At 36.8% G+C, this 22,721-nt stretch overlaps 1 protein-coding gene across 4 annotated transcripts in view; it reads right to left on the reverse strand.

Moving 5' to 3' along the window:
- The window catches only part of SLC44A3 (solute carrier family 44 member 3), a 100,332-nt gene that overhangs the window by 75,665 nt on the left and 1,946 nt on the right, over positions 1–22,721 (reverse strand). The window contains exon 1 of one of the 4 annotated variants that reach the window (XM_068691274.1): positions 13,786–13,810. The exons of 2 other annotated variants lie outside the window; for them this stretch is intronic. In XM_068691274.1, coding sequence (XP_068547375.1) covers positions 13,786–13,791 — 6 coding nt within the window. In that variant the 5' untranslated portion in view covers positions 13,792–13,810. Of the gene's footprint in view, positions 1–13,785; positions 13,811–22,721 lie in introns of those variants that run through there. One more of the 4 variants, XM_068691281.1, reaches the window with a different exon arrangement.

Raw genomic sequence — 22,721 nt, forward strand, 5'->3', positions numbered from 1 at the left:
CTTCATAACTGCATAATAAATCATATTAAAACATTTCTAAAAATATAAAGAGTATGACTAGTGAATCTTTCTATCGTAATATTACCATGAAGACAAAGTTCTGTAGCCTTTCAAACTCACGTGTTTAAGTCTTTCTTTGTGCCGCTGTTTAATAATATCAGCAAGTACAGAAGAAGCTTGCTAATAACATAACGACAGTTTTGTTTTCACATCTTCATTGCACTGTGGCTACAAGAAGAAATTAATTAGATCTGTTTCTGCTTCATTACAGTTAATGAAGTACACGTCATCTTAGCAGAGATCCTGACATGAATAACAGTTAAAGCCTGAATAATTTACTTCAGCAGAAATTAATCCATTGAAAGGGTTTGTGGTGAACAGTATGTTATGACACATTCACTGTAAAGTTTTTCAACAGCGGTGTTAAACGAAGAATTAATTTAAACAAGGATATGAAACTTGACTTTGTTAAAAATGAAATCACAAGGGAAAATATCACTTTCTGTCAATATGTACATCAGTCATCAGTACGTGAACCTGATACAGCAAACAATTTCAAATGCAACTGAACTCTATAATCGCTTGAAAAATAAACCAGAATGAGCTCATCTGCATGTATAAACTAAATCCATTAGAGGTCAAGGAGCGTTCTACAGGAACAGTTACACAAAAGGAACCCATTGTACCCACCGATGAGTAGGCACAGAAGCACGGAGTGTCTGGTACTTTTTCTAAAGTGTCAAGCAAAAGTGAACAGAGGGAAGAAAGGCAGCAAAGCATAACCAGGTCTTTTCTTCTTCCTGTCCAAAGAGATAAGTTGAGATTTCCAATAACTCTGTAATTCACTAATTTGTTGATTTTTTTTTAGCTCAGGACTAAGCCTTTTTTGCGTAGTCATGCAAAGTACACACTACTACTACTAAATTACGTTTCTTGGATATCTGTATTTATCATGAAACTTTCAACAGCACGATCCACACTTTCTACAACATTTTGACTGATTTGCCCATAAATTGTGAAGCCTTGTTATGTGAGCATAGTACCTTTACCCAAGTAACACTGGTTCCATTAGATGCATAGACAAAAGGCAAGAATACATGGCCAGAAATTTTTTCTTTAATCAGAGATTAATTTAGGAGGTATCACTAAAGCTAGTCTGAGTAGGGCAGAACTCCAACCATTTTACCCATTACTGTTCTGCAGCAGAAACAGCCCAGACCAGTCCAAGAGGATTTAAACTTGCAGTTTAAAGAAGTATCTGAGGATTAGTGTCTGCCTCAAAGACATTCAAAGACAATTTGTCTTGTGAATAATCCTGTGTTATATAAGCTATCATAATATTTACATATAATATTATATTTTACAGTGACTGTTCAAAATTTGCATCTTATTTCTGATCAAGCTTCAGGGTTGTCACGCTTCAATTTCCAAGCATTAGCTGGCAATATGAGTGCCTCCCTAGACAGGAGAAACAGCTCTTCTGCAGACAGTTTCTTCTAGGCTAGCAGGAGTTGCTTCTTCATCTTCACAAGTAAACAGGTTGAATTAACCTATTATTGAACTAAGGAAGACTTTTAAAATTATTATAAGTGTAATTACACTAATATTTTCTGTTATTACAACAACAACTTTTTTTTTATATTATTTTGAAAAGCTACACTGGATAGTGACTAAAAATAAATGGGATTGTTGAGTAATTAGAAAAAGAATTGAAGTGAAACAATTGGAAAAGACAATCATTTTTCCGATTCTGTGAGTCAAATCAGTTAATGTGTCTAGCCAGGAAAGAGACTGAAAGTATTGCAAAACATATTGCTGTGTTCTTTTTCCTTTTATTCTTCACCTGGAAAGGAAAGACTACAATTACTTCTCCTGTAATCACTAGCCTTAATTGTGCCTCTAGCGCAGTACCACAACATTTTAAACGTATGTTGGTCCTACATGGTCTGACATACTGTAACTCAAATATGAGAGCTAGGTTAGTAGAATACTATTACTATTTTTCCATACAAACAATATTCTGGCAGTTTTGCTGTAAACACTGTTCTCCTAAAGGAGAATGTACAAATGTATGTGCCTTAACGTGTGAAGGAATCGGGTCGTAGCAGACGTTACATTGGCTGCAATAGTCCTGGATTTGAGTTGCTGGTGCCAACTTCTCCATTTAAAAACATCTTAGGGCTCTGTTTACTCAGTGCAACAAGAACATCCTTGCAACTGACAATGACTTATGCTCAGTCTTCCAGGTTCCTTCCAGCAAGACAAAGACAGCAAACAGAAGAGATGGAGGTCTGGCAAATGATTAACTTAGCTTATTGATGTACTCACAGCAATGATGTGATAGCAACATCGGCATCATAAACAAGATAATCCTAGCACCTCAGAAACATTCAAAACTTCAGAAGAAACCTAGGCCAAAATGACTTCTATGGCCTGAAGAATGAAAGGCAACAGTCAACTTGGTGCTGAATGCAATGAAGATACCAAGAACAAGTCAGTGAGGAATTAGTTAAGCTTAAACCATGTCGTTGAAGTAAATGTGGTCTTTGGAGTGTGCTTGGAGTTGTCAGAGAACTGATACAGGTCTAGGATTCCCACCTCAGCGTGACTGCCTCCCAACACCTTCCTTCCTCGCCTTTTTCTCTCCAGTCCACAGTACAGGGCTCTTCCCAGCCCAGCCCCTTACCAGGATTGCCTCCTCTTTTCCTATTCCAACTCCCCGCTACAGCACCCTATTTGTTGATGCATCTGTGCTGCTTGTTTGCTCCTCTGCCTCCTGCCACCACTAACAACATAAGTACGACATGAGGGGAAGCATGGATCTGTTATAACACTAAATATTGTGATTTTATTTAGAATTACTATTTAAAGCTAGTCTATGTAACATACAGAGCAACCTATTCACAGAAGGGTCACATTACATTATTATGAGAACAGGAGATACAGCGCACGTCTCTAGGGTCCCACATGAGCATGCTTCCTAAGAAAACCCTCACATGGCTTTCCTGCATGTTTTCAGAGGCCTATGCCACATGCCAACAGCTGCATAGCCCCCAAAACACACAGGGACAGAAAACCTAACAGTGTCAATTGTTTTTGGTGCCATTGTGTTTACACCACCCTCTTGTAATTTAACAGCTGTGAGTGCCTGAACCAGGGTACATAGGAGAGCCTTTCCAATCTTTACACAGATGAAAACCTCATCACAAATCACAGGTAGACAAAGAAAAAACAAAAAACAAAAAAACTAAGCCAGTCTGGCATTTATTTTTTACTGACATAAAATATGGGTAGAAACCCAAACTACCCACTAAAGAAAATACCATAGAAACTCTGCACAGCATCTGTGTATTGTATGTCAGCCTGGGCTTGGATCCAAACCATCCACTAAACAAAATACTATGGAAACTTACTGCACGGCATCTTGCATCATGTTTGCCTTACTCTGAAATATTTATCTCCCATACAGTGGAAGGCCTTCTGCTGCCATTAATATCCCCCTGTTTGTTCACAGGTAAGTAGACTCCTTTTATTATTGTTTGTTGGTTTTTTTTTTTTGGTTTATTTTTTCTTTAAATAAAACAATTAGTGCTTTCAGACAAATATTTTGTAGTATCATTTCTTGTATTCCTACCTTGTGTATTAGAATCATTAATTACAGTAGCAGTTGAGTCTGGAAAGGGCCAACAAGAAAAAATAGCCAAGAAGTGAATGGTTTAGTAACAAGAATTTCAAAGGATTACTACAGAGCAATTCTGTATTTTTAGAGCCATTTTAAACTTAATATGTTTGATTAAATTTTCAGCTTCTGTAAAGTTGTATAGTTGCTGAAGATAATGGCTTTAACATGCATTTAGTTCATCTGAGTATCAAGATCAATAATTACATGGGAAAATAAACTTCTACAACTTCATTATTGGATTCAAAAAATCAACATGAAATCTGTTTTGAAACTGACACATTCCCAATTCCAAAATATTTTTGCTTGTATTACTTTTATATGACAAAATACTGATAGTAGAAGAATGATATTTAAATGAAAACATCTTTGCATATTTCTAAGGAAGTTATACAAATTTTCCTGTTTAGAAAACCACATGTCAGGCTTTGACAGTTCTATTCAGAGATGTAACTTCACTGACCCGGCAATCTGTGAAATCATTTACTGAAATGGTCAGGAAAGTAAATTATTCTTTTTATTTTGGTCTTAGAAAGCTACCCACAGAGGAAGCGTTTTCAATGCTCAGAGACAACGTCATTATTGCCATGCTTTTAATGTATGAAGTTGCACCAGTTACACCATTTACACAAGGTATAGAATTCATTTACTGTTTTCAAAAAAAAAAAATTCACTTCAGCAATACTGTTCTTTACATTTTCATTTGAAACAAGATGAATTTGCTATATGAATGCACTTACATATCTTAAAACACTATAAAAAAGAAATACTAACATTTTTAGATCATCTTAAATAGAAGAAAATGTTCTGGGCATTACAGGCATACTAACCTCTTTCATGTCCTCCAGCCCCCACTTATCAGTAGAGCAGTTTGAAAAAAATATTGAAATTGGTAAATAAACTTAAACAACTCTTTTCATTTGCCAAATTTGTTCACTAAAATAGCATTTTATAGTACTAACTGTAGGATCACAGAATCAGTAACTGAGTTGAGTTTTGTGCTAAATCCTCTGTTTTTGTCTGCTCTACCTGACACCCACTGTGCTCATTAGACAGTGGCTGCACATGACTTTCCATGGTGGCCATTTCTTAACTTCATGCAATATTAGAAACACCACTTCCACTACTTGCACCACCATGCGCTATGCACTTTCATAGCCCCATTTCTACTTGACTCACTTTCAGCACTATCCCTCCTTTCTTACTGTATTCCAAGACTGAGTCAGTGAAGTTCTACCCCTTCTCTTCATATTCTCTTGTCTTCATTAGGCAATGACTATTCCAGTTTACAGTGCAGTTTTCTATCATAATAAGTACCATCATAGCAAATTGCATCTTGCAGCAATAACCTGCCTACACTGTTTGCACAAGAATTTCAATAAAACCTTCCACAGTACTTTTCATAACAATAAACTAAAGACAGTTGGCAGTGTTAGTAAATAAACCATCATCTGGCATGTATTCCTGACAGCCCTAATTGCGCAGACTCCACAGTTAGACAAGTTCCTTTGCAAGAGAATCAAGCCCACGTCACATCATCACAAAGCAAGAGCTGTTTCCCCTGCATCCTGCAAGCTTCCTGAAACCTCTTGCAGTTGTTCTCTCCCTCAATTCTGAAGCAATGATGTAATCATCATATTGATGGTAGATTGCAAACTGCAGAAGAACCAACCTATTTTAGCTTCATATGTTTTTCAGTGTACATTGTCTGTTCTCCAGGTAATGCCTATGGAAGCTCTAGAAGATAAGGATAGCAACTCCTCCTAAACACCTGCATCTATGAGGAAGTTCCAGGAACTTATGAAGACCTAGCGACATAGTGGTAACACCTTCTTTCGTACCTGAATAAGTTCTTTCTCGGGTACAGATAGGAGTCAGCTATTTAATACAGGACAAATGTATTTTAATTTTGACACTGAAAATTTAAGACCAAATTTCTGAATTCCTATCACGCTCTTTTCTCATGCCTCACAAGCCTAGCTGGTGACAGGGAACTGCACACAAAGGAAAGAAATCACACCTCATTCCCACTTGTCTGCCCTGCCTTAGATTACAAATAAAGTCAACATTGCAGTGCTAGCAAGTGGATTGAACAAACATGTGCGTATATTTAGATTAATTAGCATTCAACTTTAGCCTGAATTATAAGGTTACTCTTTGTCATCTCCCTGTGTAAACATCAATTTTACATTAGTCTACTCCAGAGGGCCATTCAGAGCAAGACCTATTCTATCTCCACTGACTGGAAAGGGGGTGAGGTGAAACTGAAACTCCTAATCTCAGTATTTAAAGTTAGAAGTAGAAAGATAGGACACATGAAAGCTGTCTTATCCTCATAACTGAGAAGAATTCATTATTTCTATTTATATTCTCTGTTCCGTTTAATGTTCTACGCATATCCTTTCTTCATTCAAAGTAGCTACCATATTTCAACAGGTATTAAAGATACGCAAATCAGATTGGAAGTGATCACTTTTTTATGTTCTTTATCTTAGTTACCTGATCAGAAGCATTGGGTTTTGACTCACTGAACTATTATCTGAGTTTAAGTAATGTATTATAAGCAAGCTTAAAAAAAACCATCAAGACAAAAATCTCACATCTCTCACTTTTTTGGGGAGGAATCTACCGAGTCAATCTACATGAAATGGTAAACTGACAAGTACTAGCCATCAATATTGTGTAAGGTTTTAGAGCAGGCTGCAGGGAAGAGAAAACAAAGATCCAATTAACCCCACACCACCAAACCCCCAGGAACTTCTGTCCTAAAATAGAGCCCTATTGGAAACAAGCTGTAAGATGAACAAGCCCTGGGACATTAACTAATCACAGAATGACCATCAGACTGCTGCCAGTCTGAACAAGATATATGTGACTATGTTGCATTGGAAAAAGTTATTTCCAGCAGAGAAGTATGAGTGGCTTTGTGGATGTCTTCATCTGGATTATGGGAGAAATACTGGTCACCCACATTAATGAAAAGAAAGCTCAAGATTCTACACACACAAAAAGAGGCTAGTAGTTAGAGATCTTATCTGACAGAAAAAGAGGAGAAAGCCTAGTTTGTTTAATGTGACAAATGAGGATTCTGAAGTTCTGTTCTCTGCACAGAGGAAAAACAAAAGGAGGAAAAGAACTATTCAGGTTAAAAACTAACCTGAGCGTTAGAACAGAAGTATACATTAATACATGTATAAGATTAGTAGCAGTACTTTTAAGCTCAATCTCAAAGACAAGTTCACATTAATCACACTTCAGAACAGTCTTACTGAATAATCTTTTGACAGGAAGATCTTCAAACACAAAAGGTAACTCACTAGGTACTGCAGACAATACTGACAGTGTAAATTAGGAATTAAACAGCAGAATTACATTAAGCCCTGTTTTGTTACTACTGGCCTGTTGAAGTTTTGGATTGGTACTGCAGGACTCTATTTCAGGACAAATTCTGACTACCACTTTTAACCATCTTTTGTTTAATTCTAATGATTCAACAACCATCTGATTCATTGTTGTTATGTGTATCTACCAAGTGGCAGGCATTCTCAAGTACCTTAAAGAGAGGTGAGATGGATACCTATTTTTTCCTTGCTGTATGACTCATTTAAAAGTTGTATTAGCCAAAAATAAATTAATAATAATAATAAAAAAAAACTTATCACAAGTATTTAACCTCCCACAGTTGTAAAAGTCTGCGATCCACGAAATCCCAGTCATATTTGCATACCTCTATGAAACTAACTAAATAGTATCTATTGTGGTTAATTTGAATTACTAATACAGTAGAAGATACATAAAAAAAATAAAACAGATGATAAGTTTTTTGAAGTCATAATAGGCCCTTATCTTTTTTCCCCCCCCTCCCTCTATGGAAAATTGTTCCAAGGAAGGGCACACACACGACCAGCTGTATCAATTGCAATACTTAAGATAAGAAATAGCAACACAGCATAAGTCAAACCACTAACTATGGAGATCGCTGCCAAAACAAGCAACAAAACACACCATTCTGAAGAAATATGGAAAGGGATGGAGAGAGAACTGTATAACAAACCAGCCATCAGGAAATAAACAGTGAATCTAAGTCAGCAAACCGCAGCCAGACATGTTGGGCTAGACAGTACAGTTTACATGGAGACTTGTGTTGAGGGTGTGAAACAGCTGTGGAGTATCAAACAATTGTCCACACCACCCTCTAATAGATTTTTATAGACTATTTGCTGCCATGAAACCAGCCCTTATTTCTCACCTAGCCCCCAAGATGAGGGGCACAGGGACTTTAATCAGGTCTAGTCTGCTTAGTAGCGTTACTGCTAGTGCACTGGGGGGGAAAGGTGCTCCTGAGTCCTCACGCTGTGCTTTACAATACATCCTTATGTGAGTCATGAAACAAGACTGGAGAGAAACTCTGTATGTGCACCCACCCGGATATATTTCTGTAAGGGCCTGTTGTAATCTCTGCTGAAGCGCAAGGTAATATCTATGAGCGGATGCAGCACACGCAAACCAGGTCATTAAGCAATAAACAGACATTACTATCTCAATCGTTTTCTTCATTAGTGCCAAAAGCTTTTAGTCTCTTGGGTGGAAGGTGTGTTTATCATCACAGCACACACCCAAATGTGTCTCACTGAGCTTATGAATCCTAACGAGCATTACCTTATGTAAATACAAGTTTCTCTTATCTCACTAAGGTGGAACATTTCCTATCGGTCTGTTGGCCTCAGCGTTACAGCAGTGAGGTACTAGCCCTGCTACCATTCTGCTTTGGTATTTTAAAACTTCATTCCAGATGAAGAGCAATGTCTTGATCTCATTTTAATCCCACCTGGAATGACTAGCTGCAATACATATATTTGGACTACAAATACATATTTGTGGTATTAAAATGAAAACATTTGGTTTTAGGCTTATTAACACGCAACATTTAGAGCTTCAGATATCACTGAGGTGCTAGCTAGCTTAGATAACATTTAGATTTAACTGAAGTCAGCAAAATACCTGTAAATGTAGTATTGACTGGGAGATCTAAATTTGTGAGTTTTAATGCAGTGAAGCAGTAAAAGCCATACTGACAGGACTGAGCCCTAACCTCTTAACCGTAAATTAAAGGTGGGGACAGTGCTAGTGGACCCTTAAAGGAAGAATACAAGATAGGTTTTCTGTACAAAGAAAAAAGTGAAAAAGCAGTACAGATTGGGAGCTAAGAAAAATTTGTCACTGATCTGCAGTCTGCCTTTGAAGCATGTGAGCTGACAGCATGTCCTACCAGGAACAAGGAGTTCAGGTTCCTCGGTCCACAGCTCAACCACAAACACCCCCATTACGCTGCATTTGACAAATAAAGGGCTTTCAGAAACAATGATAGACTTCAAGGAGAAGCATGACTGACATCATAGGGTCAAAACTTAGCACTGACTGTGTATGCGATGACTAAAGAAAAACAAAGTAATAAGGGCAGTGAGAATAATGAATCCCTAAAATGGTAGTGGGATTATTTTGAAATGTCTAAAGAAATACTAGCATAAATAAATGAGATAAACTAAAGAAAAATAATCTAGGTAAATACTATCTTTTCACCTAAAAAACAAAAAACAAACAGCAACACTACCTAATGAAATGCTATAGCCAGTAGCAATTATGTTCAAAAATGCCTCTCTTACTTTCTGACAGAAAGGGAAAGAAATTAGGTGTGACTGAAAATTGTATATATTATTGTTGCTCTAATGCAGCAGTTCTGTACTGAGAAATAATGGATTTTGAAAAAAAAAAAAAAAACAAAACAGTGTTTTACAGAAGTAAAATGTTAAGCACAAGCAAAAAAATATATTTATTTATTTATTTTACAAGCATAGCGATTTTAGCCTGTGTCAAAGCAAATATTTTTCTGCGATGTTACACCTCTAGGACAGGTTAACGTAGCTTGCCATTTAGACATCTAGTATTTTCTCTGTATGTCATACTTGAGCATGTCCAGTGCTCCTATAAATAAGCAATCAAATAAAACTCTGGTTATTTCTTAAGCAAAACAGATTTTGCAAAGGTCAGAATCCTTCCTTCCCCTTTTCCAAAATAAGAGCAGAGCAATAGTAGAACTGATCTGTGCCAAGCTCTACTAATGACTGAGCAGGTGAATTGCAGCTCCCATAGAGTCTCACTGACTGACCTCATTTGCCATGAATTATAAAGTCTTAACTGCTACAGTACCTTTTAACAATGTTGCCTTCAGAGATTTCAGAGTATTTTTAGTCATGCCCTCACAGAAGATTGAGTAATTTTTCTTTTCGAAGCCTGTTTGGGATAGGCAAGGAGAACAGCTTCTGTCCACTCACCCACATACACACTTTTTTACTAACCCATTACCATGCTTTATCATGGGACTCTCATTTTCTCATCCAAACTGCTAGGATAACATCCTAACATCAAGAATATAGTTTCTAGTTGAAATGTACTCACACCCTTATTTATCTTCGTTTGCAATAACTACATTTATATCAAGTTTCTCTTCTGTGAAGCACTAGCAACAGCAGCTCCTGCAAACTCTTCAGACAGTCGCTGACCTAACGAGCTAGCACCGGAGGTCCTTTCCCCACAATGCCATTATCTCTCATCAGACTTGAAAGAACTTTTTTCCTCCTTCGTTTGGCCAAGGTGTGGTTTGTTAATCCATGCCAGTGACTGTAGATTGATAGCTCAAAACCTTGCAAGTCAGAGCAGCAAGATCTACCCTGGTCTCCAGGGTACCTCAGAGGCCCAGCTTTTACCAGGAATACCCTTCGTATATTAAAGACAAAGTGTTATATAAATATTGTTTCAGACGCTTGTCAATCTGGTAGCATTTACAATCCCAGATAAAGATAGATTGCTTCTTTAAGTAGTACTGTTTGTAACTAATATACTACTATATAATAACTTAAATACTGGGGAGGACTGTAGCCTTTAAACGTCTGGCACATGTTGATGCCTAACTTCTAAGTTATTTAAAAAAGAAACTCTGAAGTTCCCATTGCACATCTGGCAAGAATTCCTGCTTCAGGTAGATAAAAGACTTTGCCTTCCAGTGGGAGGGAAGTAGAGTAGCACCACTTCTTTACAGAAGTTTGTTGTTCAAAACAACAAAACTTCACTTTAGTGCAAGAGCTGGTATTGTTCCCAGCTGCTGCTTTGCTGGGAAGAGCAGCCTCTGGCTGTAAACATCACTTGTTCCCCTTCCCTGGGAAGCCTCATTAGTGGACTTCGAATATTCTTAGAAAAAGATGGATTAAGACTTCTCAGAATACTTTCCTATTCTGACTATATTTCTTGGCAAAGGATTAATCCTGGCCTGACTACAGTCTGCTGATCTGAACATGTTGACAAAAACAGTAAACTTTTGCCCCACATCCTGGTGGTTTTTTAAGGAAGCAGCCAAGAATGCGGTACAATCATTATCAGCAACTTGTTAAGACAGGAAACCAAATAGGAGTTATGGATCCTTTATCCTCCCATGGCAGGTATCTTGGCAATACCAATTTTTTTTATATGGTTTGGATAAACGAAGTCTGAGGAATACCATAAGTGAAAATGGAAACATTTCTGTACAAACAGAAGAAACAAATTTCAAGTGTTGACAACACTAAAAATTACTTGATGGTTAATAGTAGGAAGTGAAATTCCCCTGACCAAAAACAAACAAACAAACAAAAAGCAAAAAAAAAAAAAAACCAAAAAAAAAACACTACTAAACCCACAGCATTTAAATTTTAATTAGTGCCCTTATCTGCTTTCTTTATCACATCAATAAAAATAGTTGTGTATCTTGAGCTTATATTTTTGTGTTTTGCATGCCTACTGTTCTGCTTCTGTTTTTATAGTGGGCTGTTAGGAATATTAAATACTGATGTGATCATACATCCTTGTTTGGCAAGCTTTTAAGTTACATACAGATTATATAAAGCCATTTATAAATTTAAGGTAGCTGCTGTGTAAACTCCACTCATTTCCTTAGTTTCTTGTTTGCCACCTTCTCCCCAACCTAAGGCATAATTCTAGGCCCTTTAGTGTCTTTATGCAGCTGTTCATACATATACTGAAGTGCACTTCACTACATTTTTTCTGGAGAAAGCCACTTGTGCCGTTAAACATCTCCTAGGCTACTAGGAAATTTCAACTATTATTATTTCATTTTCTTAACTTACTGTATGCTTTTAGTGTCTTAATCTGCTTGCAGCACTGCTTAGGAATCATAATCGCATACCAAGAATCATAAGGTCTATCTCACTGTATAAAGTTACCGACCTACGAAGAGGAAATAATTTGGAGTTTTGCTCCATAATTCAGCATGAATTTCAAGAAGCACTCCTGTAAGTACTCATGTTTGGCTCAGTCACCCCTGCCCACAGCAGAAGCCATCTCCTGACTACTGTGAGCGAAAAGCCAACAAATAATACATTGCTTGTAAAGGTAAGTAAGGGTACTGAGACTGGTACTCCCACCGTTTTATAGGTACCATATTCACAGCAGAAAGACACCTTTTGTTGTATACATCTTCATAAGACTATATTCCTAAGACTGGATATTTATAGAAACATATTTAAGCTTTTTTTGTTGTTTGTTTAAAGTATTTGTGGATTGGAAGAATTCATTATCCTTTTAAGCACTGTAAAAAATGACATTATCGCCCCTTTGTCTAATAAAGAGGTGGAAAATGCTTGCAAGATCACAAAGGCTTCCTGTAAGCTTTATCAACTATTACAGATTTCAGATTAAACCATACAGGGGACTCTGCTGATATGAAGACACCTGCAAGACATTCTAGCATCACACCAGATAAAAAGCACTCTAGGGAGCCATCACTGTTTTTAATGAGGTAACATCCCACTGATTTCAACATCTCCCTGTTTCGCACACCTTGTGTACTCTTCCTTTCCTTCCCCATTGTAACAATTTCCAATAGCTGCTCTCTTACAGAGAGAAGCTTCACTTCTTTCTGTTTGACAGCTATAAAATGTTTAGAAGTGGTCAGCACGTTTTATATTGTTATGTAGATGATGGTAAAAAGTTGAAAATGCTACAGATGCCTCCAGATCCACTTACACTTACTGTGCAAGCTGCTCGTTTCATTCCAGAAGGTGTAGGAACCTGATGGAGGTGCCAGTGTGTACTCAGATCGAGATACATTCTGCATTGCAGTCTTCAGATAAATGGTATCAGGCAGTTATATTGGGGTGACAGTGGAATATGCGTCTTTTGTAACATGAATTAGAGAAATCTATTTATTAGGGGAGAGATTCTTTATCACCAGTTTCACTGTTTCCTCCTTCTGAACTCAAGGCAGGCTCTGAAGTAGAGCAGAAAATTTTTATGAAGCCCTTCAGCAATATTTCTTTAATGATTAAAGACTCTAAAACATTAAAGAATTCACTAGATACTGAATGAATTTTCTGCATAAAGTCATTGTGTTGGATTGCAGAGACCAACAGTCAGGTTACATATTAGCACTCTCCATTCTATAGCACCACCAATAACATCTCCTCCCATCAGCCGGGCCTAGAATACTACACAAGTTTTAATCAACTTCCACAAGAACTGGGTGAGATAAGGAAAATAACAGGTATCAACAGCTTATGAAAAATAAAAACGAATCTCAGAAAAATTATGTCCCCAAAGATAAATACGCAGTCTTGGAAGAGCTAGAAGTTGTCATCCCAGATTCTTCCTCCAGAAATTTAATTGGTAGATTATGCTGCCTTTTAATACATGAAGTTAGTAAATACAGAAGATAAAAATAGTCCTTTTCAGGCTATTCTGGAAAACAAGAACATAGAAGTTATGCTTCAGCTTTTAACTAAGTAATGAAGTCTTCTCTACAGCTTTTTTATACATGAAACTTTTTCAACATCTGACTTCAGTTTAGAAAATTCCCCTAGGGCCGAATACTTGCATCTACTAGAAACTTCAAAATATATATATATATATTTTAAAGTAACATACCATAAATACCGAACATAAGTATTCAGCCAAGAAATATAATAGGAACCACATACAGACAAGTCCCAACAGCTACAAAATTCCAGTTAGCAAGATCCCTCAAAATCTAAGCATATACAAATGAAATTTCAACTAACCTTCATTCTTGTTACTTCAAGACAAAGGAGACATGTTGGAGAGAAAAGGAGAATAAGTTTCCGATAGAGACTTGGACTTCTTGGAAAGGCCTTTCCTCCCTTTATGAACAACTGCAAAACTACAGAAGAGAAGCATGCTGGTTCTTAGGCTATTAATTGGCAAAGTAAATGAGACTTACTACTCTTCCAGGTGGTTATGACTTCTGTTAAGTAAAATTTAGTTTGACAATTAGAGCTTCAGAGTGATACCTATCATGTGTTTTATCATCATTAACTGACAATCATTAATGGAGTTCTGTAGACTTACATAAGCTTTTTTAAACAAAGATTTAGAAGAAATATTGAAGATTTACTCGAATTGGTTCTTTAAAAAAAGATTTGCACTAAGGAACTGTATGTGGAAGAAAATTAAAGCTATCTCAGACAAAGGCTGACTGAAAGGTTGTAGGAAATACAGACAGAGAAAGAGAATGGTATAAGCATTATTATGCTTTGGATGTGAGTGTTTTTAAGTAATGCAGTGGGAGAAAAAGAAAAAGAAAAAGGAAAAGGAAAAGGAAAAGGAAAAGGAAAAGGAAAAGGAAAAGGAAAAGGAAAAGGAAAAGGAAAAGGAAAAGGAAAAGGAAAAGGAAAAGTGTATAATCCCTGACCAAAGTTCAGGTAAACTGGCTGTCAATATAAGGAATCTGTGCATTTACAGCTGAGACAATCTTTCTCACCAGTCTGCAGAAAACAGACCTCATCTTGGGCTAGAGGAGCCCAGATGCTTGCCTCCCTGTTGATGGAAGACAGCTGCCTGCCTTTGGTGACCTCAGCCTTGACCTCTTTTTTGACTTGCCTCTGTCTTGCCTGTCCGGGCAATCCTCACTTCCACTTGCATTCTTAATAAAAGCAAGCCTGTAGACAGAGAAGTCAGAAAATCACACTCCTGAGAATGAACAAATTCAGAAGTCCATCTGCAACTGTGCCAACCCCTTAACTCTTCATTCAGTTTGAATGCCATTCCTTCAAAAGATCCCCAGAAAATCCAAGAAGCAAAATGCTCAACAGCAAGGGACAATGTGATGTTCATTTTAACAGTAGTCTACTTTCCTACAAGTCTGCTATAGTGGGGAGATGAGGCCCTTCTCTAGTCATACCACATTATTGAAAAGAGTTAATAATGAGAAATGTATAAAAACTCAGCATTTGGGCTGATTATACTCTTAAATTAGTTGCATGTGTCTCAGTTTAGTTTTTATTTTTATAAAGACAGGGGGCAAATTTCCTAGTGGAAATTCCCAGTGATGGTTTTAGCTGTGTATTCCTTGATATTAACAGTATTTTCTTCAAACCTATACATTAATAACAGCAGGATAACCTGGCTGGTTTTTGAAGCAGTATCACATAAATATTTTCAAACCCTTAAAAATGAATAATTTGGCCCAGTGATTTAAAAACAAAATTTGTCTCAATACCAATGACTTTTAGAAAAAAATAAAAATAAATAAATAAAAATAAAAGAGAAAAAAAACACCTTCTGGAAGAAGGACAGCTGCTTTTCCTGTATGGAAAATACAGAAGTATTCAGGCATGGCCTCAGCTGCCAGGTTTTGAAGGCACTGTGCCAATGACATTGCTCATAGAAATTAAATCTGGAGAAGAGTTTAAGACCAAAATCAGTGAGATCCATACAGTGAGATTATAGTCATAGAATCATTACGATTGGAAAAGACCAGCAAGATTCCAACCACCCCCCTACCAGCAATATCACCTGCTAAACTGTGCCCCTAAGCACCACGTCCAGCCTTTCCTTAACACCCCCAGGGACAATGACTCCGACACCTCCAGAGATGAACCATATCTCAAACAGTATTTTCTTAGTTCGCATTAATTAAATCAGAAAAGGTCTGTGCAGGAGTCTCTTAGTTTAACATACAGTTCTATCCATCCTGCAATAGGAAGAATGTGAAATTCAAGTCTTGACAGTTTTCAGCTAAACAACATTGATTTCACATGTGGATTATGTCCCTGGTGGAGATATTCCTGTAAATGGATACCATCAAATTAAATCAGTATATTTTTCTGTCTGGGAATACCCATATAAATCATGATGCAATTCACAGGGTTTTTTCATTGTTTATCTTTCAAAAATTGCCTTGTTTGGGAAAAGAGAACAAGGATGTGACTAGTAGTTGTAAAGAGAAGTAAAATAAGGAAGGAATAAAATCATGCAGCCCTAATAAAATCATAACCACAAATCCTGTATAGCCATCTATGCATTACCAAGTGGGTGTATGACACTACAGAATCAACTTAGTACATTTCATATTTAAAACTTATATTAATAAACAGTTTGCATATGTTGCGAACTTTGTGTTTCTTGTTTGTTTTGTCTCAGTGTTGCAGCACTATGGTTTCTGAAAACATGGAGATTATGAGACCGAGTGGTAATAGGCATTTTTAAACATATAGCAGTTTAAATTATGACCCAGCATAGCATTAGGACATGACAGATAGTGTCCAAATGTGCTAGAAAGCCACAACCTTAAATTTCCCTCTTTCTGATGTTGTGTCATCTGCTTCTTTAAAAATCCCATGTCTGCCTCTCTCTATTCACTCACCGCTCCAGATGAAAAAACATAAGCAACACTTCCATCCAGAAAAAAAAAGCACAAAAAAGAAAAGTTCAGTTGATCTCAAATAAAGAGATTAAATGGAAACAAAAAAAAAAAAGGGAGTTTTGCAACAAAAATCTAGCACACAGTTATGATGCTGATGACTAGCATAAGCGAGGGTCTGAGAACAAAAAAGCAAAATAATTTGGTTCTTCGTATACATTAAAATATGTGCTGTATAATTTCAGAGTATATTTGAAATTGATGTTTTATAGAAAGCTCATCTGTCAAGCTGGATATAGCATTTGGGGATATCTCATTGCTCTCTATGCTAATTTAAGCACCCCTTTGAGAAAAGGGAAAGAAGTAGTCCTTGGACCAGTTTCTACCACAAAGTAAATGCAGACTCATAGTTAAACCCATATTTAATAAGGCCTAAAGATTCCTTTATCTTTAATGGCACCAGTGTATCCTTTAAGTGTGTATACCGTATTACTGCCACATCAGAGGCATGTTAGTGAACATGAGCAAGTCTGCAACACACAGCCCGTGCTGTATGGTTCTACCCTGTCACTGCAGTGGCTAACAGGTTAACAGCTGGGTGTGTAGTTGTTTCATACCCAGAAATAATGATGCTGTGAGAATCTAACTCTGGATGTCAGCAGAAAAGTTTTCTTTGGAATTTAAAACCAGAATTGCTGTGCAATCCACTGAGCTGGTTGGAGGAAGATACCATTAGCTGATGATTGTTTCCTTTGCAGAGATAGTCAGGTCTTATGGAGAAACAAAGTTCCTCTATGAATCATAGTTTTAAGCCCACTGATGAAGAACGTACTACGGCTGACAGATGTAGGTCTCGCATGCATATCCAAATCTCATATACCTTGAACCCGATTTGCTTTTCATTATCAAATTAACTTCATAAAGCTTAAGTTCTCATATAAGCAGTGCAAACAAAATTAGTATATATGTCCTTTTAATAGATTTGCACAGCTATATAAAGTTTACAAATAAATGCAAATTATTTGGTATTTAAGGTAGGTGATTTAAGGTTGGTATTTAAGTAGGTGATTTAAAACTCAGTTCCAAGTTCCTCAGGTTCAAACTTGTTATAAGCCACATACCTTCAAATTATAAATGTGGCTTGTAATTGAAAACTCTTCTGAAAAAGTCGTTCAGACCTGGAGACAAATTATGCTCCTTTAGGACCAAAAGGTGACTTCTGATCAGCTTCAGTAGTGCAGATTTTTGCACCCAGAGGTTAATGATGTGTAGGAATGCTGGTGTTCATTCAAGTAGCACATCAGGTATTGCTTACATGATATTATACCAACACTAAAGAAAAGGTTTCCAGACATCAGATCTGTCTTAAAAATTGAAAACAGAAACTGGGATAACGAAGTTAGTTTAGCTAGCAGTGTAGAAGGAAAATCTCTGAATTTGAATTAGGACAGAAGTAATTGAGATTACTATTATTTGCTGTCTTTCTTCTGAAAGTAGTATTGAAGACAACTTAGTCATAGACCCGGTCACTCATCTTCAAATCTAAGACACTTGGAAGAAAAAGACAAAAAAGACATTATACTTTTTGTAACACTTCCAAGAACAGTAACTCCAGTTATAAAGCTGGAGTTGAGTCTCTGGATTTATTCAACTCAAATGTGTGTTTTGCAATTTAAAAATGTCATGAAATGTCATGAAGAGAAAATGAAGTATCAAGACAGATTAATATTTTTACTGTGAAGATAAATATACATTGGATTTTTATTTATTTATTTATTGCTAATATATTTATTGCTAATATAGTTAGACTTGTGAAACTTTCCTGATCAAAAACTTTCTGTATGGTTGTCTGATGTTCCAGCTTTGCTTTTGTAGGACAGTTCACTTATTTAACTCAAGTATTCTATATGGGGGGGGGGGGGGAAATGTTATGAGGCATGTTTTTTCTTATATTAATTCCCCTTGCATCTAAAAGGAAATTATCATTAACATTTTCATCTGGAACTACTGTTCTGAAGGATATATGAACCTAAGGATACAAAAATAATCTACCATTAATTCTACCCATTACAGGAACATTTTAAAAGTTATTTTATATGAACAAAATCTTTTAATTTTTATTAACTAAATTTTCTTCATTGTACTTCACAGTGTCAGTTACTTTCCACTTCTATACTGAGAGAGAGAGCCAGTGAGAGCTGAAGAAATGGTACTGAATGGAATTACAAAACCCAGCTGAGTAGGAGGCCATTAAAAACACAACTAAAAGGGGAATTAGTTACTGAGCAAAAACTATGGAAATGTGTCAAACACAGGCCGTATTTGCCAAGTGATCAAAACAAAATGTAAAGCTCTTATAGATGCTAAGTACCATGTCAGTTTAATTTAACAGCATTTATATTTGCAACATTCCTTTTTATATAACTGAAGCTCCTTTCAGGGTTAAATTAGGACAAGATATGAATGTCAGCTACAAGTGACAGAAAAGAGCGATGGCAGAAGAGACTAACAAAAGCTGCTCTCCCACCTGCCACTCTCTAATGGGAGTCTACACCACTGATCACTGGCAAATAACCAGAGAGGTGGAACAATATTTGCCTGTTTCTTCCTTGGCAGAAAGAAAATGTGTTTCCGTGTATCTCTGTTAGTTTCTTTAGACTTCTAATTTCTTCTATGCCATCAAGGCTAAGACCAAAAAAGAGTCTGTCTCTATCCTCTCTTTCAAGTAGCTCATAAAAGGCTGCATGAGTCTGGTATTATGTATGTCGGATTCCTGGTTAGATTGAATCATTAAAGCCTTAGCCGATTCACACGCAAAGCAGCCCCTATTTATATTCAGAAAGTGTCTGTGCTCCAGTTCTTCGGGCTACCTCCTTTCTTTTCTAGATGTAAGTATCAATATCTTTATCATACATAGGAATTAGAACAAGCAATGAAAGAGGAAATCCTTGGTGCATGCTTAATCAAAACCTCAAGTTTTAGATTTAAAACTGTTAGTGAGTTGCACACCACTACACGACTCCCCTTTTAATGCAGGAAGCCTTTTCAAGCAGAGTAATGAATTCACTGAACTGAATGATTTCAGACAAGAACCTATAAAGTATTCAGAAACATTTAAGACAGAAGAACAGAGGGGCTGGAGACAATCTTAGATTTTGAGGACACGGTTTTGGATTGGACACAAGATATCAAGACTGAATGTACGCAGAATTGTGCAGTGGGGGTTTAAGGCTGTGTCAAAAGAGTTTGGAAGCTGAAATGCAGCCAATTCCGGCCTCTCTTACTGGAATTCCACCTCCCATTTAATGCCTGTCTCTGCCTGGCAGTACTAAGTGTTTGCAAAAGTAACACCTCAAGTTCAAAGGACTGCAGAATTCTTCCTGAGATTTTAAAATTCCAAGGTGATAGAAACTCAGCTCAAGCCTCTGTTGTGTATCAAGGATGCCTATGCCAAGCATGCCTCAGAACAGGAGAAGAGAGGCGAGAAAGGATCCTGTGAAGTATTTAAAAAATGCAGTCCAAGATTTTCTTTGCCTAGCCAGTTTTTACATTTTAATTGTAAGACCTGGAGACTCTTAAAATTCCAACCAGATTAAGAACAAAGGAAAGTCATAAGTAAGATTAGAATTAGGTGCTATAAAATTTTATGCCTCTTTTTACTAAAGCATTTCAGGAAAATTTATCAGGGCTGATCATTTTATATATATATATATATATATATATATATATATATATATATATATATATATAAAAAGGAAATGCTATCAAGGAAAGCAACAGTCCCAAAATTTTATTTGGACTGCTAATTATTAGCACACCATTATCTGCCTTCAATGTCTTATACATGCTGCACAATACTACAATACTGTATTTGATCAAGGAAATTATCAGCACAAACGCTACAGACTATTCATCAGGAAAGGCAAAGCTATATCCTTCCAAATCTTATCATATCTAGCAAAAACAAATGTGCTGGAGTTGCATAGAGTGCATGGAGTTGTTATCAAGCTGATCGCGTACACCTTAAGATTTATAAGCACGAAGGAAACTATGCAAGTTGGACAGTCAGGTTTTGCACTAAATTAGGACTTGCACTAAAGAATGGAACAACCTCCAAGCAGATTAACTGCTGGATGTACACGTATGGAATTCAGGAGCAGGTATCTGTGTACCTACAGGACTGTAAGTATGCTTCTCTATTATCAGACACAACTTGGTTCTCTTTACTTCTTTCTTAGGCTCTCTCGCCAAAAGCCAAAGGTGAAAAAAAAAATAATTGAGCTGAATTGCAGGGGAAAAATATACTTGCTCTGCATATCATTTGAACATTAGTCTCAAAGAAGTTCTTCTAACTCTGAGAAACTGAGAAGTTGGAAGAGGAAACTTTTATAAGATGTCCTGTTTTCAACCCTCTGTTTGAACAGTTGAAGTGCTGCTATTTTTAACGAATCAGACTTGATTATATAAATATCAAATTCCATGTTAGTTTCATGGGCCCATGAACTCAGCAACCTTTTTCTCAAATTCTTGAGCATTATGTTTCTCAAGGTGTCCCTGAGGGACAGCAGTTTACAAGGATTCCACAGCTAACACTCAACTGATCACAGTCTTTAGATAAGAAATAGTTTTTCTTCAAAACTTTGTCCCCAACATCTTAAGTGGGAGTTTCAGACATGTTTGTGCTGGTAGTAAATTCCTAAGACCCTGCTTTGTAAACCTGGAAAAGTCTAAAAGGATTTTGCCAAATCTTTGGGACTTCTTAGGTGACGATTCACAGCATTTGATTGTGGTACTGACCTACTTATGAACTGACAAGTTTTTGTCTCAAATTGCCTGTAAACTAATGATTAACCACAAAACTCAGGACATGTAGCATTTGAGATATGTTAAGGATTTTTCTTCTGAAGGAATCTTTGTTGCAGAATTGCTATCTGTTATAATGGTGTGATAGATGCTCTCTGTTTTATTTGTAGTCTACTGTGTCCTGTATGTTGTGTTCTGCTATTAAGAAAGGGAGAAAAAGAATGAGTGAGAGGCATAGACAGCAGGAGCCTGCAATACAAGCAGAGTCTGGGAGACTGCTGAGATCAGGGAAAAACATACAGCTAGTTCTCCAAAAGGTGATTTTTTATTAAAAAAAAAAAAAAGTTATTTTTCTAGGGACCTAGAAGGACTCTATCAAGTGTCTTGCAGCCCATGAAGGACTGGGGAAAAGCACAAGCCTAGAGGACAGGACTGTCCTTTGGAGGAAAGGAGGAGTCTAAATGCAAGTTTGTTTTGAGTTTACAAAACACTTTGGGTAGGCAATGTATGAAAAGACCCAGGCAACTGCACTTCAAAATTTGCACTAAGCTTTGGACTTGCTACCAGCAGAAATACTACATCACCAAAGCTCTGAACAGCCTAAGCTCATAACTGGAAGCTTACAGGGTTATTTTCATTTTTTGGCTGTCCAGGTGTCTTAGAGAGCCAAGGAGTATTTTCTCTTTATATGAAAGGTACTTTTCCTCCTACACTGACAATTGGTTTATCAATCAGTTACAACCAAGACAGACCAAATTAGGAGCTGGAGGGGAGGAATATAGTCCAAGATGTTCCTGCTGGTATCAGCAGGAGTCAGTATGGCCCAGCAGGGTTTAGATGATGCAGAATGATACCAGGAAATAAAAGTTGATCTAATGTTATTTAGAAGTTAAATATCACAGAGAAAGAACAATTATAATTGGGCTCCAAATAAAATCAGGTTTTTAATCTTAAAATAGGTATGCTGTCTCAAGCTGTTCAGAGAATCATTTGAAATCACACTTCTTTTATGACCAAAATCATTTGAACTTTCAGACTAATACTATTCATTTTCTGTTTTTCTTTTTTTTCCAAGGCAAACATTCAGTTTAAGAAGGATTTTCTTTACAATGTGCTTTACATTCCATTCAGATACACTCACAAAACTCCAAATACAGCTAATCAAATTGCTATGTTTTGAAGGTAACACTTTGGAATGCCAGAATTAAGGCTCTACAAGAGATCATAACTTGCCTCCTATTGCATTAAAATAATATAATGATACAGTTGTTTAAAATTTCTTGAGACTTTCGGGGTTCAACATTCAACGCTTCGCTGAAAACCGCAAAGATTTTCTAACTAAAAACGGGTTACTGGAAGTTTCACTTCACCCCCTTCTTTACTAACTCCTGAATCAACCCACACAGGTCAGTGAAGTGTACTATTTATTAGCCCTCTGATATGGTGAAAGAATGCATTTGGATGCTGGCCACTGCAGGAGGATTGCTCCACACAGAGGAATGTGTTGCCTGAGTTCTTACCAGCTTTTGCTGT

Source organism: Anas acuta, chromosome 8, assembly GCF_963932015.1.
Source record: "Anas acuta chromosome 8, bAnaAcu1.1, whole genome shotgun sequence".
In the NCBI taxonomy this organism is placed as follows: Eukaryota; Metazoa; Chordata; class Aves; order Anseriformes; family Anatidae; genus Anas; species Anas acuta.